This window comes from Sciurus carolinensis, chromosome 15, assembly GCF_902686445.1.
Source record: "Sciurus carolinensis chromosome 15, mSciCar1.2, whole genome shotgun sequence".
In the NCBI taxonomy this organism is placed as follows: domain Eukaryota; kingdom Metazoa; phylum Chordata; class Mammalia; order Rodentia; family Sciuridae; genus Sciurus; species Sciurus carolinensis.
Genome location: NC_062227.1, coordinates 54,072,643 through 54,088,647, shown reverse-complemented (window position 1 = coordinate 54,088,647; position 16,005 = coordinate 54,072,643). Strand labels below are relative to the sequence as shown.

At 39.7% G+C, this 16,005-nt stretch overlaps 1 protein-coding gene across 1 annotated transcript; it reads left to right on the top strand.

Moving 5' to 3' along the window:
* Nucleotides 1–4,563: 4,563 nt before the first annotated feature.
* Atp5f1a (ATP synthase F1 subunit alpha) lies at nucleotides 4,564–11,567 on the top strand. The gene is given in 12 exon segments (XM_047527010.1): nucleotides 4,564–4,734; nucleotides 7,033–7,126; nucleotides 7,129–7,208; nucleotides 7,440–7,606; nucleotides 7,796–7,944; nucleotides 8,620–8,771; nucleotides 8,875–9,067; nucleotides 9,070–9,098; nucleotides 9,809–9,916; nucleotides 10,040–10,184; nucleotides 11,062–11,212; nucleotides 11,346–11,567. Coding segments are annotated over 12 exon segments (1,509 nt in total). The 5' UTR covers nucleotides 4,564–4,575; the 3' UTR covers nucleotides 11,428–11,567.
* Nucleotides 11,568–16,005: the final 4,438 nt, after the last annotated feature.

The window sequence follows — 16,005 nt, the reverse complement described above, 5'->3', positions numbered from 1 at the left end:
ATAATACCCAGCATCACACACACAAAAATATGAATGTCACAAAAACCTCAATATCATGAAAATTCGGGAGGGGGGGAAGCCCCTTCCAATTTTATAGGGTAGGTAATTTTATAGGTGTGTGTGCATGTGTTTTACTCATCTTCATTTTATCCCCTCCGAAAAAAACAAGCCCCCAATGAAATAAAACTAGTTGCTGGCAAAGGAAAACTTGAGTTCTAGTGGGTGTACAGTGTGAACCTCTGATTTGGATTGTTCTCTAGGTTTTGGCAACTGCTCTACTCAAACTCCTTGAAATTGTTACAACTTTTAAACAATGTTCTCTAATTCAAACGGGATTCTTTAGATAGACTCTTCTCTGCAACTCTTTAACCTGAGAGCCTAAGGATCACCTAGAACAGCGTAGGTGTTTGTTAAAAGCTGCCCCCATATCTGAACTCGGGGTCTGGGGTGGGGCCAGGAACTGCGGATAACCGGGTGGGGGGATGCCAGGTAGATAGATGTCCTGGGGAGTGACTGTCCCCATTGCTACAGCAGCACGGCTTCACAGCAGGGCACTACCAGTCCTTCTCAGGGTCAGCCAGCGCATCCCTGGACAGGGTGACGCCCACATCGCTGGCTCCCAAGACAGGCCTGGGAACCGCTTCTCAGCGGGTTCCGCTACTCACGTGGTCTCCCAGGGCGACCACAAGATCGACTGGAAATCTCAAACTAAATGTAAGATGAAGGCGGGGCTGGAGCTGGCAACAGGCTAATCATTCATTTTGAGGTTTCAGCTAAAGGAAAAAAAAAAAAAAACTTAAAAAATAAAGAATTCCCCTCCTCTAAAGGAGCAGGTTCGCATCCGGTGAAAGCGAGGGGTGGTACTTCCGGGTCAGGTGGGCCGGCTGCCTTGACCTTCCTCGGCGCTCGGCCATTTTGTCCCAGTCAGTCCGGAGGCTGCGGCCTGCGGAGGAACCACCTGAGGACAAACCGAAGATGCTGTCCGTGCGCATCGCCGCGGCAGTGGCCCGCACCCTCCCTCGGCGGGCCGGGCTGGTGAGAGCCGCGGGCGGAGCGGGGCGGCTCGGCGGGGCGGCAGCGGGTGGCGGTGCGCTGACTTGGGAGCTTTGCAGCGAGAGTGAAGGGCCGTGGCGGACGCCGCCATCTTGCTCCCGTGGCTGGGAGGCTGGGAGGCTGGGAGGGCTGCGCGGGCAGCCGAAGGGCCCTTTCGCTCGCCACCCATGCGAAATGGTGCAGAGTGGTGCGGGGAGTTAGGGACCTCGATGTTGCCCTGATACGGGGTCTCGTTAGGATTTTGGTTTTGGGCCAAGAGCGACCGGAGCAGGGGCCTTGGGCGAAGGTCAGGGGTTGGGTCCTGGTGCTCCAAGGTCTGTTCTAGGGCTGGTTTCGGCTGTTGGCCTCATCTGTCACGTCTGAAGGTCAGAGAACTGCTGTCAGCTCTTGCTGAAGGGAGTCAGGGGAGCCTGACATTGTTTGAAGGTCAGCAGACTCCAGCTTTATACTACTTCTCGGAGGTCAGTTCAGAGCAAAGCCAACGTTTTTTGAATTCTTCCAGAGGCGACTTGTTAGTGCTGAATTCTGAAACGGTCGTAGACACACCGTGCGGATGCAAAAACAAACAAACAAACAACAACAAAAAAAACCTTCCTGTGTGCCACTGTGTCACAGCATTGAGGCTGGTTTCCAAATTGTGTCGGTTTCACCGAAGACTGCTTGTGATTCCTTGACGTGTACAGATTTCGCCCTTGAGTTGTTCACCTGGTGGTTTGAGGACTTGTTGGACAGTGATAAGAATTCAAATAAAATAGGACATAAAGTTGGAAAATGCCTCTAAGAGACAGTGTCCTCTGTTACCTATCTCTGTTTGAGTATGAACCTTAAAAAAAATTAAAAAATAAAAAAGAGTGGGCTGGGGAGATAGCTCAGTTGGTAGAGTGTTGCCTTGCAAGCCCAAAGCCCTGGGTTCGATCCACAGCACCGCAAAAAAAAAAAAAAAGAGTAGACATATTTACATTTACCTCTTTTATTTCAAAAGTAACCTGAATTTGAAAGTTGAAATAAAATACTAGCCATTTTGCTGCCCTAACACAACCCCTGCTAGCGTCTTGTTAGCTAAAAAGCAATTTTAGCCATTTTCATCTATCCTCTCAAATCGAGGGTGACTGCAGGGTGTGGTGGTGAATGTTTGTGATCCAGGTGGCTGAGGAGGCTGAGGCAGGATGATCCAAAGTTTGAGGCCAGTCTGAACAACTTAACTGGACCCTGTCTCAAAATAAAAGGCCTGGGTTGGGGAGGTGATTTGGGTAATAGAGGGTCCCCATATTCAATCCCTAGTCCAGTAATACATACATACCAGTCAGTATTCTAACTCAAAGGAAAGAGAAGGAGCAATCCAAGGTTACCACAGAATTTATTCATGACAGTTAAAAAAAAAATCTACATGCCTTACTTCGTAGTTTCTTCATGTAGCTCTAGCATTATTTACTTAGTTTTTGTTTGCTAGTCATTTTCTTTAAGTAAAATATAGAACGTATTGAGATTATATTGCGATTTGTCCCATAGGATGCTCTACCATTGAGCTACATTTTCAAGCCCCTTTTTAAATTTTTGAGCCATGGTCTTACTGAGTTGCCAAGCCTGGTCTCCTGAGTAACTGGGATTGCAGGCAGTACACTGTGTGCTCAACTAGGAAGAAGTTTTACTGAGAATTTCCATAACTCAAGTAAATCTGAAGTCAAAATTTGTGCCTGGATGCCTTTAAAGGGAAAGATACATGTACTTTATTAATAGCTGCTTTTTAAAATAGACTCCATTTTTAAAAAATTCTTTATAAAGTGCTAATTGTATACTAGGAAGTTTATTATATATTCAACATATACCTAAAGGTACTTTCTCAAATGAATAATATTCTTCAAATTTTAAACAGAATACTTTAAATATACTTTACCTTTTTACCAGTAATTTGATCAATTATGCCTGCATTTGTTGAAGCTGGTCAGTTTCATGAATGAATATTTTTGTACTAGGTCCCAAAAATGCTTTGGGGTCATCCTTTATTGCTGCAAGGAACCTCCTGCTTCTAACACCCATCTTCAGAAGATTGTAAGTCTGAGTATACGTTTACTAACTACCTACCTCATCATTAAATGAAAATATAACTTAGGAAGGTTGCAAACTTGTGTTTTATTTTTCATTATTCCTTCTCTCATTTTTAGTTACTACAGAATCCCTGTTCTTAAACCTGTGTGCCATTCAGCTTTGTCTTGATATATAGGTTCTGTTGTTCTAGTGAAATGTTATATATTCTCTTTTGATATTAGTACAGCTTCTTTGTTCTGGTAATCCCTGTGCAAAAACAAAGTACATTGTAGTAGGCACCTTATCTGATCTATGAATGATTTCTTTTTTCTCATCTAATAAGCATTAGAAATAATGCTTACTGCTAGGGATTTTCAAAGGCAGTAACTGTTCCTTTATACCTGACAGTCTGAATTTTGAAATTGGAAATGCAGTAGAGAAGTGGGGGAGGTGAGTATAGAAAATGCTGTAGGTTGGGGAATTTTTTGAACATGTGTAGTGTAGTGGGGCTTTTGTATTGTCTTGTCTTTTTTTTTTTGATTCTGGATATGAACCCTGGCCTGTGCACGTTAGGCAAGTACTCTGTTACTAAGCTAAATCCCTATTCTTTTATTTTGAGATAGGGTCTCTCTTAGTTGTTGAGGCTGGCCTTAAATTTGTGATCCTCCTACTTGACCCTCCTGGGTAGCTGGGGTTTACAGTCATATGTCATATACCTGGCTAAATGCTCTGTGTTTTAAACATGCTTTTTTGAATTTTTAAATTTTTTGTGGTGCTAGGGATCAAACCCTACATAGCTTTCTTTGCACATTCTAGGCAAGTACCACTGAACTATACCCCACCTTCCAGGCATAAAACTCACCTATGTTTTATGTGGATTTTAGCCAGAAATTCAGATTTCAACATAGGTATGGATTCCTTAAAAATTAAACCAGAGGGCCAGGTGTGGTGGCTCATTCCTTTAATCCCAGCAACTCAGAATGCTGAGACAGGAGGATCACAAGTTTGAGACCAGCTTGGGCAACTTCTTAAAATTTTAAAAATTTTAAAAGGGTTTATGGATGTAGCTCAGTGGTAGAGTACTTGCCTAGCATGCTTGAGACCCTGGGTTCCATCCCCAGTATTACAAAAAAGAAAAGAAAAAAGAAATAAAACCAAAGGAGGAGGTAGAACATTTACTTTAAGGGTAATGTTTAGCTTTATTAATTTCTTGCCTGTTTGTCTTGTGAAGTACATGACTTTGAAACATTTGAATCTCTCATTTTCATAGGGGTAGCAATCCAAATTTTTGTAGAATCTTTTTAAAATAATAGTTAATATTATTTAATTTAATAATAACATTTATTTTTGAGGGGTAGAGTCTTACATTTTAGATTGTAATTTGATTATCATGATCACAAAACTACTTTTTATGTTGTTGGGAAATGGGTTTTGAGAAGATCTTAGGAATATATACATATATATTAATTGAATTATCCTTTCTCAGGCACTGCTGAGATGTCCTCTATTCTCGAAGAGCGTATTCTTGGAGCTGATACCTCTGTTGACCTTGAAGAAACTGGTCGTGTCTTAAGTATTGGTGATGGTATTGCCCGAGTTCATGGGCTGAGGAATGTTCAAGCAGAAGAAATGGTAGAGTTTTCTTCAGGCTTAAAGGTAAAATTATAAAATGAGATTTTGGTATTTTAGGATCTAGTTATTCTCAGTTCCAGAGATCATGTAAGATTTTTAAAAACTTTTTGTTATTCTTAGGTATGCGTGACAGTTGGGTGTATTTTGATATACTATACATACATAGAGTACAAACCCATTCCAATTAGGATCCCATTCTTGAGGTTGTACATGATGTGGAGGTGTACGAGCGTAGGAAAGGTTTTGTCCAATTGATTCTCCTGTCTTTCCTATTCTCATCCCCATTGTCTAATCCAGTAAACTTCTCTTACTTCCCCTTCCCTATCCTCCCTTGTTGTGGGTTATCATCTACATATCAGAGAGAACATTCAGCCTTTGGATTTTTGGAGCTGGCTTATTTCACTTAGTATTATATTCTCCATTTCTATCCTTTTACTGGCAAATGCCATAATTTCATTCTTCTTTGTGGCTGAGTAATATTTTTTAAAAACTTGTCTCAATTTGCTTCAGGGTCCCCCTTCCCCATTGCCCTGGTTATTATGGATTAGAAAGTTTTTGTGTGTGACACTATTGGATGGAACCCAGAGCCTGTTTCATACTAGGCAAGCACTCTACCAGTGAGCTATATCCCTGGCCCTTTTTATTATTTATTTATTTTTTTGAGACAGGGTTTTTTGTTGTTATTGTTATTAAGTTGCCCAGGCTGATCTCAAACTTGTGATCCTCCTATCTTAACCTCCCAAGTAGCTGTGATGACAGGTGTGTTCCACTATACCTGGCAAGAGAATAGTCTTGCAGGGTTTTTAACTATAAGCAGATTAGTCACACTGCCTCCAAAATATAAATTTTTTAGTAAACCTTTGCCCAAATTTCAATAAGTTCAATGCGGTCTTTTTTTTTGTTTTTGCTTTTTTTTTAAACACTGCTGGGATTACTGCTAGGTTCTGTTTTTCCTAATTAAGATCATCTATGTAAAAGCATTAGATAACTTCAACTAAATTAATTTCTGGTATAAAGTTGAAAGTTGGTGACTTGGTATTATTGATAGTGGTATAGCTGTCAGAAACTTTGATGATACAAGTCAACTTTCAATTAGGTTGAACCTAATTGGCCAGTGGAAATGAGAAATAAAAGTTGTAGGAGTCATGGATTCTCTAGGGGAAAGCAGAAGATAATATCCAAGGTGGCCCAGGGGCAGTAGGACTGTGTACTAAGCACACAGATAAGGAAAGAGATGATTATCCTTTCATAAGTGTATGTAAGGATAAAGAACCACTTGAGATAGAAGACTATAGAGGTGATGTTACCCACTTTGACCCCTCCTTTTTGTTGGGGGCGGTACCAGGGATTGAACTTGGGCACTCGACTACTGAGCCACATCCCAGCCCTATTTGTATTTTATTTAGAGGCAGGATCTCACTGAGTTGTTTAGCACCTCCTCCTTGCTGAGTCTGACTTTGAACTCATGATCTACTGTCTCAGTCTCCTGAGCCACTGGGATTACAGGCATGCACCACCTTGCCCGGCCCATTTTGACCACTCTTATGTTCAGTGTATACATATTTGAAAGATGAGATTGAAATAGATGAACACCCTTAGCTCCCCACCCCCACACCCCCTGATGAGGATTGTATCTATGACCTTGAACATGCCAGGCAAGTACTCTACTGCTGAACTGTATCCCTAGCCTCCTTTTTAGCTTTTTTTTTTTTTCTTTTTCCTTTTTTAGCTTTTGAGGTCCAAAGATTTATAACAATACTCTCCAATAGAACTTTACTGCACTGAGGGAAATGTTTTATGTGTTGTCTCTGTTGCTATTAGCATGTAAAATGTGACTAGTGTGCCTGAGGAACAATTTTAATTTTAAAATTTTGACTTTAAATAGCCATATGTGGCTCGTGGATACTGTATTAAGAGGTAAAGTGTAAGTTCTTACTCAGGTCTTTCATTATTAACCATACTGTTGGAATAGCCTTTGTGCTTCAAACATGACTTGGGGACCTGATGTCTTAACTAATTTGAAACAGTTGTAATGATGAGAGGTGACTGGTGTTGTGTTATCAAAATTCGTTCTTGACTGGGTATAATTGAGTAGCTTTTAATAATTTTTTTTTTTTTTACTGTCCTGAGGGGTAAAAGGTCTCATTATTCTTTTTTAAAGGCTTAACTAAAGAAGATTGACTGTTAGTTGGAAAATATTCAAAACCAAATGTTAAAGGAGAATTCTACTTATTTTCCCTCTATTTGCATATGCTATTGGTGTATTGGGAGGAGAGTCCCTCCACCTTTACTGGTGTTCAATTTTGTCTTTCACTTGTTCAGGGTATGTCTCTCAACTTGGAACCGGACAATGTTGGTGTTGTCGTGTTCGGGAATGATAAACTAATTAAAGAAGGAGATATCGTAAAGAGGACAGGAGCATTGTGGATGTTCCAGTTGGTGAGGAGCTGTTGGGTCGTGTAGTAGATGCCCTTGGTAATGCCATGATGGAAAGGTGGGTTTAATGTTGATTAGATCTGGTTGCATCTTCTAACAACATTGCAATTGATTATTTGAGGACTCCTTTTATTTTTAAAATAATATTTTATTTTTGTTTGTTTCAGTTTTTTGAGATGTGTTGTTGCTATGTTGGCCAGGCTGATCTTTAACTCTTGAGCTTACATTATTCTTGCTTTTCAGCCTCCTTCAGTAGCTAGACCTATAGGCTTATTTATTTATTTTTTTTACAGGGTCCAATTGGTTCCAAGACCCGTAGGCGAGTGGGCCTGAAAGCCCCTGGAATCATTCCTCGAATCTCTGTGAGGGAACCAATGCAGACTGGCATTAAGGCTGTGGATAGCTTGGTGCCAATTGGACGTGGTCAGCGTGAACTGATTATTGGTGACAGACAGACCGGGTAAAGACTTAAGCCTGTTGAAAGTTCTAACTAAAATTTGCTTTATGCAAAGATTACTTTTTCATTTTGGAATGATAAATGCTTTGGCTATACTGGGGACAGTTGAATGTGATATGAAGATTAGTAGTAAATTTTAGTAGTAGTAAATTCTTTGAAGTGTTTAGTAACATTTGTTTCCTGTCTCTTAAGGAAAACATCCATTGCTATTGACACAATTATTAATCAGAAACGTTTCAATGATGGATCTGATGAAAAGAAGAAGCTGTATTGTATCTATGTTGCTATTGGTCAAAAGCGGTCCACTGTTGCCCAGTTGGTCAAGAGACTTACAGATGCAGGTATTAAAGAACTCAAGTCCCATTGCTGTTTTTTGTTGTTGTTGTTGTTGTGTTTTTTTTTTTGTTTTTTTTTTTTTTTGTGGGTACTAAGGATAGATCCAGGAGTGCTCTACCACTGAGCTATGTTACATCCCCAGCCCTTTATACCTTTTTATTTTTTTGATGCAGGGTCTTACTAAGTGGTCAAGACTGGTCTCAAACTTGGTGATCCTACTGCCTCAGTTTCCCTAGTCTTTGAGATTACAGGCACACATCACCATGTCTGGCTCCATTGCTATTAACATCTATTGCTGCTCATCTTAGAACTTCTAGTTAGCAAAGATTGATTTTGTTTACTCCCTAATGAACTGAATTTTTGTAATATAAATTAACAGGTAAACAAAAATAAGAAGTAACAAAATACAATAAATGTAAACTTTTTGTTAGTGTTTTTTTTTTTTAAGTGAATGTTGTTTGACTCTGGAAGTTCTTAATTTTAAGTCAGTCTTTTTTACTACTTGGTAATTTTTATTATAGTAATGTCTGATTTATAATCAACTGGTCTGAGGGTGCAGGTTAGTGGTAGAGTGTTGCCTAGAATGGGCAAGTTCTGGGGTTCAATCCCTATTACTGTAAAATTAATTAAATAAGTAGTATTGATAACCTCATGAAATGATAAAACTTTTTTCTCCTCAGATGCTATGAAGTACACCATTGTGGTGTCAGCCACTGCTTCTGATGCTGCCCCACTTCAGTACCTGGCTCCGTACTCTGGCTGTTCTATGGGAGAATATTTTAGAGATAATGGCAAACATGCTTTGATCATCTATGATGACTTATCCAAACAGGTCAAAGAAACTATTTAATCTTTTTGTATGTTTGCAGTACAGCGGAAGTTGACAATGTAATTTCTTGTCATAGGAGAACTCACAGCCCTCTTCTATATCATAGGCTGTTGCGTACCGTCAGATGTCTCTGTTGCTGCGCCGTCCCCCTGGCCGTGAGGCCTATCCTGGTGATGTGTTCTACCTACACTCCCGACTGCTAGAGAGAGCAGCCAAAATGAATGATTCCTTTGGTGGTGGCTCCTTGACTGCTTTACCAGTCATAGAAACACAGGCTGGTGATGTGTCTGCTTACATTCCAACAACTTCATTTCCATCACCGATGGACAGGTATTATTCTAATGATTAACTAAAAAGGGTTTGGATAATTCTAAGGCATTGGGTGAAACTAGTAGCTATGAACTGACTTGTTAAATGTCTTTGTTTTTTTATTATGAAACTTGTAAATGTATATAAAAGAATAATAATGAAGGCTTACATATTTGTCACCAGTTATCATTTCATGGAGTAGAATGCTTTTATTCTCTACCATACGTAATTTTGAAGCATATCCAGAGAGAACTCTTCCTTGTATTTATTTCTTTTAGTACTGGTGATTGAACCCAGGGGTGCTTAACCACTGAGCTATATCCCCCAGTCCTTTCTATTTTGAGACAGATCTTGCTAAGGTATTGAGGCTGGCCTCAAACTTGGAATCATCCCATCTCAGCCTCCTGAGTTCCCTTGTCTATATTCAATATAAATTTGTTATTTATATATTTGTGGTGCTGAGGCTTGAACCTAGTGCTTCACACATGCTATGCAAGTGCTTCTCCACTGAGCTACAGCCCCAGCCCCTTTTCCCCTAATCTTAAGCACATCTGATCTCAACAGTAGGTCATGTAGGCCAGTTTGGGTTGTGCAAGATACTGGGACCTCTACCATGAGAAGTCATTTAGCGTTCTCTCAAGTTTTGGGTTTGTTGGTATTTTAATAACTTAAATTTGAAAATAATTTCTTTATTTCTTTAAGCCTTCTAGCATATGTTTTTTGCATTGTAGATCTTCTTGGAAACAGAATTGTTCTATAAAGGTATCCGCCCTGCTATTAACGTTGGTTTATCTGTGTCCCGTGTTGGATCTGCTGCCCAAACCAGAGCTATGAAGCAGGTAATTTTTTTATCACTTTGGCAGGGAGGGGATATTAGATTAAAATCTTGAAGTATTTCAAAATCAGCTATATTTGTACAGTGCTCTGTGTCATTGTTAATACCAGTAATTTCTGTGTTTCAGGTGGCAGGTACCATGAAGCTGGAGTTGGCTCAGTATCGTGAGGTTGCTGCTTTTGCCCAGTTTGGTTCTGATCTTGATGCTGCCACTCAACAACTCTTGAGTCGTGGTGTGCGTCTGACTGAGTTGCTGAAGCAAGGACAGTATTGTGAGTTTTCTTTCATTTGGTTGTTACTATTAGATGTTGGGGTCTTTCCAGACCTACAGAGTTGCATCACCTGTCATAGGATATTATCTTTTATGAAAGATATTGCCTTTGGAGTTCAGCGAGTGTCTGTTTTACCTAAGTAAAGTCCTTATCATTATTTGGATGTAAACACTATGAAATTAGTGAAGGAAGACTAGGTTATCCTTTTTTGTGGGGTGGATGGGGGTAGTGGAGATTAAACCATTGAGCCACATTCCCAGCCCTTTAGTTTTTCCTTTGAGACAGTCTTGCTAAGTTGCTGAAGGCCTCACTAAATTGCTGAGCCTGGCTTTGAGTTTGGCAGTCTTCCTGCCTCCATCTCCCAAGCCACTGGGATTATAGGCATGCGCCATTGTGCCTGGCATGGTTCTCCTTTTTTATGTGTATATTTAATACCTATTAGATTTCCCTGTTCCCTTGGCTGTATGAATATGGAATTTAGCAGATAGTAAAGGAATCTCAGTAGGTTGGATGTGGTTTAGTGGTAAAGGTGCTTGCCTAGCATGTGTGTAGCACTCTGGGTTTCCAGCACTAGGACTGAAGATAAAGAATGTTACTGTGTTTTTACCTTGCCAAAATTTTCAGTGAATTATTTACACCCAAGATAGTATTAACACTGCCAGATTATAAGTAATGCTTTTTTGGGTTATACTCAAAGTTGATGCTTCTGTTTACTGGGGAGGAAGGTGGAAAGGAATGTTCAAGTGGAGTTATAGGGCCATGAGAATGTAAGAGTAAAGTGATAATATAGGATATGTCAGTAATTGGGAAAAAAAGTTTCTCTGTCCTTGGTAACATGACATTTAAGCAACTCACTTTTTCTTTTGGCTCTTTTTAGCTCCCATGGCTATTGAAGAACAAGTTGCTGTTATCTATGCGGGTGTAAGAGGGTATCTTGATAAACTGGAACCCAGCAAGATCACAAAGTTTGAGAATGCTTTCTTGTCTCATGTGATCAGTCAACACCAAGCCCTCTTGGGCAACATCAGGTATGAATACAGATGGTGGTCTGTTTGAAAGCAGTTAAATTTTAAGATATCAAAGTCTTATTCCTTTTCAGTTCTTTAGTCAGTGAATTTTTGTCCCGGTTGGAACTAAAGATCTGCTTTTATTTCCTAATAGGGCTGATGGAAAGATCTCAGAAGAGTCAGATGCAAAGCTGAAAGAGATTGTAACAAACTTCTTGGCTGGATTTGAAGCATAAAATATGGATTCACATCAAATACTGGTTTGGTTTTGTCATCATTTCTTCTAGTAACATTGTTTTCCATTTATGAAAGAAACTCTAATACTCCTGCTGTACAGAAATCACGTTAAAAATAAAAGTTCCATGGTTGTGTGGTAGTTTTTCTGTTTTTCTTTTGCATGGTAGTGGGAATTGTACCAGGGGTGCTTTGCCATACTACCAAGCTACATCCTCCAGCCCTTTTTAATTTTTATTTATTTATTTTAAAATATTTTTAATTATAGGTGGATATAGACCTTTATTTATTTTTATGTAGTGTCGCGAATTGAACCCAGTGCCTTACGTGCTAGTCAGGTGCTCTACCATGAGCTACAACCCCAGCCTTTTTTTTGGAGGCAGTTTTTCATCAGGTTGCTTTGGGCCTCACTGAATCGCTGAGGCTGACCTTAAACTTATATCCTTCTGCCTTAGCCTGCTGAGTTGTGGAATTACAGGCATGTGCCACCACATCCAGCTAAAATGACAATTTTATAATTCCTTTATATTTATTACCTGCCATACTGTCAAAGCTTTCTTACTAGTTTGCACTCACAGATTTTTTTTTTTAACTCAGTATGATGTGGAATAGGTTATAGATTTTGACAAGCAGAAAATGGAAGATCAAGGGACAATAAGGGATAGACTTAACTGCATACACAAAGGGATGAAAATAGCACTTATTTAGGGAATAATGACAACCTGCTTACAGCACACAGTTTGCATGCTAGGATTGTGTTTATACATAGGGGCCTTGTTTTAGAGAGGGCTTTGAACATTTGATCAATAATGGGAAGTGTTGAAGACATTTGAGTAGGGTGCAGACATGATTAGAGCTACTCCTTAGGAAATAAAAAGCCCTCATGCTTTAACCCAGGAAAATAAGCCAGTCCAGAATTCCTGGCGAAAGTGTACAGAGGAAGAAAAAGGAGATTTGAGGGACATTATTTTGAAGTATTTTGTACAAGTCTAGAAATTGGTGACTTTTGAAGAGAGAACATTGATATTGACCAGAAAAAAGGAAAAATAGGTGGAAGTTAGCCTCATTTATTTGGACAAGTTACCAATTTATTGGAGTTCATATCTCAGATGCTCTATAGATTTGACATAGGCCAGAAATTTCTGATAATCCTCAAAAGAAACAAGAGTATCCTCTTGGAGGTCCTTATAGAAAATGACAAGATTTCTGAGGCTGTCATGTTTTATATGCCACTAAGCTACATCCTCCAGCCCTTTTTTATTTAAAAATAAATGTTTTTTTATTTAAAAATAAATAAATAGTTTATACCAAGATGTAATTTTGCAGAATCATTTCTTTTGTGGGGGCCAATACTGTCTAGAAATAGTCTCTTATCTGACCTAAGACCCTTAAGTTCCCATAAATGCTGTTAAAGCAGTTTTTGATGTACAGAGTGACACATTAAGATTTCACTTAAGTACTCCACATTTCCAATTCCTTTAAGTGATTTCCTCAACTCCAGCAAGGAACATTGTTCTGAGTCCATAAAAATGGATGGCAGGATAATCTTCATTTTGGCAGCTTTGTCCACCACTGTTGGGAAATAAGAATGTATCCTGACTTTTTCCTCAAAGGGTTATATTTTAGGAAGGTGAGATACATATATCAAGGATGACACTTGAGAGTAACAACAATGGAGCACTAATGTGTCTTCTCAAGTCACTTGGTCCAAGAAAGTTTTGCTAACATTATTGGGATTGAAGAAATGTATTCCAATATGGGACATCTGCTCTTTCTAGCCTAAGCTTAAGATACTCTTTTTTTTTTTTTTCCTGATGGGTTTTTTGTTGTTTTTATTTCCCTAGAAAATTTTGTTTTCACGCTTAGGTCTGTGTGTTGGGAGTTCCCAAGACCACACCCAGATTCGGTGGTTGGCTAGACCTTGGATTCAGCGTGTAGTTAGGTGTGCTCAGTGGTTTGATGTATTAAAGTGAAAGGGTACAGAGCAACATGAGTCATGGAAAATGCCGTGGGGGTAGTCTGGAGAAGACAGGTGCAAACTTTCAAGAGTTCTCTCAGTGGAGTCACATAGTGCACTTAACAGCTCCAGTAATGAACAAATGTGAAGAGTAACCTACCAGGGAAGCTCGTTGCTCAGAGGTTTTACCGGGGCTGGTCATGTAGACAACCTCTGTCTACCATGTGCCAAAATTCCCGACCTTTAGAAGGAAAGCAGGGTATTCAGGACGTTTTTTGTTCAAATAGTTCAGGCACACTGAGCCACTCATCTTTTAGGGAATATTAATTGTAGGAAATGTTTGCCAGGTGCTTTAGTCAGCTTTGCATTGCTGTGACCAATATACCCAACAAGAACAATTTAGAGGAAAAGTTTGAGACACGATTTGGACATCTCAGTCTGTAGATGGCTGATTCTACTTCCCTGGGCCCAAGATGAGGCAGCATGTCATGGGGAAAAGGACCTGTGGAAGATGGCTGCTTCACTCATGGTTGGGTCAGCGAGCTGAGGGGGAGAGAGGAAGGGGCCACAGAAAGATGCACCTATCATGGTGCACCCCCAGTAACCCACCTCTTCCAACTGTATCCCACCTGTCTAGTTACCTCTCAATCAGTCCATTCAAACTAGGGTGGACTGATGAGGTTACAGCTCTCATAAATGAATATTCTACATGAATGAATCCATGCTGGAGATTTGGAGGGATATCTCAAACTCAAACCTAACACTGGGCAAATTCTCAGAAACAGCCAAGGGCTAACTTGTTGCAGGCTTTTCTCAGAATAGCAGTCCCAGGCCTGTAATATTAATGTTATTCTGCACAGGCATCTTCATAACAAAATTATCCGTAGGACCCTATGTGTTGCACGTCATATACCTGCAGTTTTGATCTCAGTTCTGCTTTCCAGGAGTACTTGATTTAGCCACTCAGAGCAAATCAACCTATAAAGATGGATTTTAAAAAGTCAATTGGCTTCTCAAGTTTCTGTTAACCTTTTCTTTCTAGTCAAAGACATATCAACTCAGGCACAGCATAACCCTAACCAGTCAGTTAACCTGAATGTCTTCTGGCCTGAGGTAGTTTCATGATAGAACATTAGTACATTTATTGCAACAAGAGAACCAATACTGATACATTACTAATAACTAAGGTCCAGAAATTTCTAGTTTTTACCTACCATACTTTTCCCCAGAATTCCATTGAGGATACCATGTAACATGGTCACATCTCCTTAGGCTGCTCTAGGCTCAGACTTTTTCTTGCTTGTGATGACTTAGAGTCTTGAGGCATATTGATCAGGAATTATCATTTGGTCTGATAGTTTTCTTCTGGTTGAACAGGGATTACGGACTTTATACCAGGTAACATGCCATTCTCACCTATGATATAAGGATAATATGAATTATCACTGTTGATTTCAATCTTGATCACCTTTCTGAGGTAGTGTTTGTCAACCTTTTCCACTGTAAATGTACTTTTTCTCCATCCTGTTCCTACTGGATTCTTTGGAAGTCAGTCACTATTCAAAGCTCCCACTTCAGGAGTAGGGAGTAATGCTCAATCTCCTTAAATGGGATAAAGTATACATAAATTATTTAGAATTCTGCATGAGAAATTTGTCTACATGGATAGTCAATCATTTTTATCATGTGGATTCATTAATTTTATACTTTGGATTATAACCCAATACTGTATTTATTTGTTCTTTAGGTTATTTTGACTTTGGCCATTGGGAACTTTTTCATTTGTCTGCTGTGTTCCTTTGCTATACCCCTGATTGTGTGTGCCTTGTGTATGTGTGTGTGTGTGCTTTTTGGCACTACAAGCTGTTCCAGGCTTATCTTGTATATTTTGGCCCAGACCTAGAAACAGTTTCTGTGGTTATTCTTTTTTTAAATATGTAGTCTTCTCTGCCCCCAACTTTGGGTTTATAAGCTCTTTATATGCACACACAGGATATAAGTTCTTTGTAGGATAAATGCATCATAAATTTCCTCTTCTAGTCTGTGGCTTGCCCTTTACCTCCCTCTCCCTGACTCCAATACTGATGATAAACCCAGAGTTTCTTTTCTTTTAATTAATTAATTATTTTTTTGGTACCGGGGATTGAACCCAGGGGCGCTTAACCACTGAGTCACATCCCCAGTCCTTTTATATATTTTATTTATAGACAGGATCTTGCTAAGTTGCTGAGGCTGGCTTTGAACTTGTGATCCTCCTACCTCAGCCTCCCACGCCGCTGGGATTACAGGTGCGTGCCACTGTGCCCAACTGAACCCCGAGTTTCATACATGCTAGGCAAGCACTGTACCACTGAGCTACATCCCCAGCTTTTAAAAAAAATTTTTTCATTTTGAATTGGGGTCTTGCTAAATTACCTATGCTGTCGAACTTGCAAACTTTTGCTTCAGTCTTTTTTGAGTTGCTGGGTTAGAGCATGTGTCACACCACCAGGCTACCTTTGACTTTTTAATGATGGCTTTTGATGAAAAAGAGCCCCTACATTTGTAGATTGTCCTTTGTGTCAGTAGTTATCAGAGTTTGTCACTCTGTAATATTCTGTCCAGGGATAGATCCTTTGAGTTC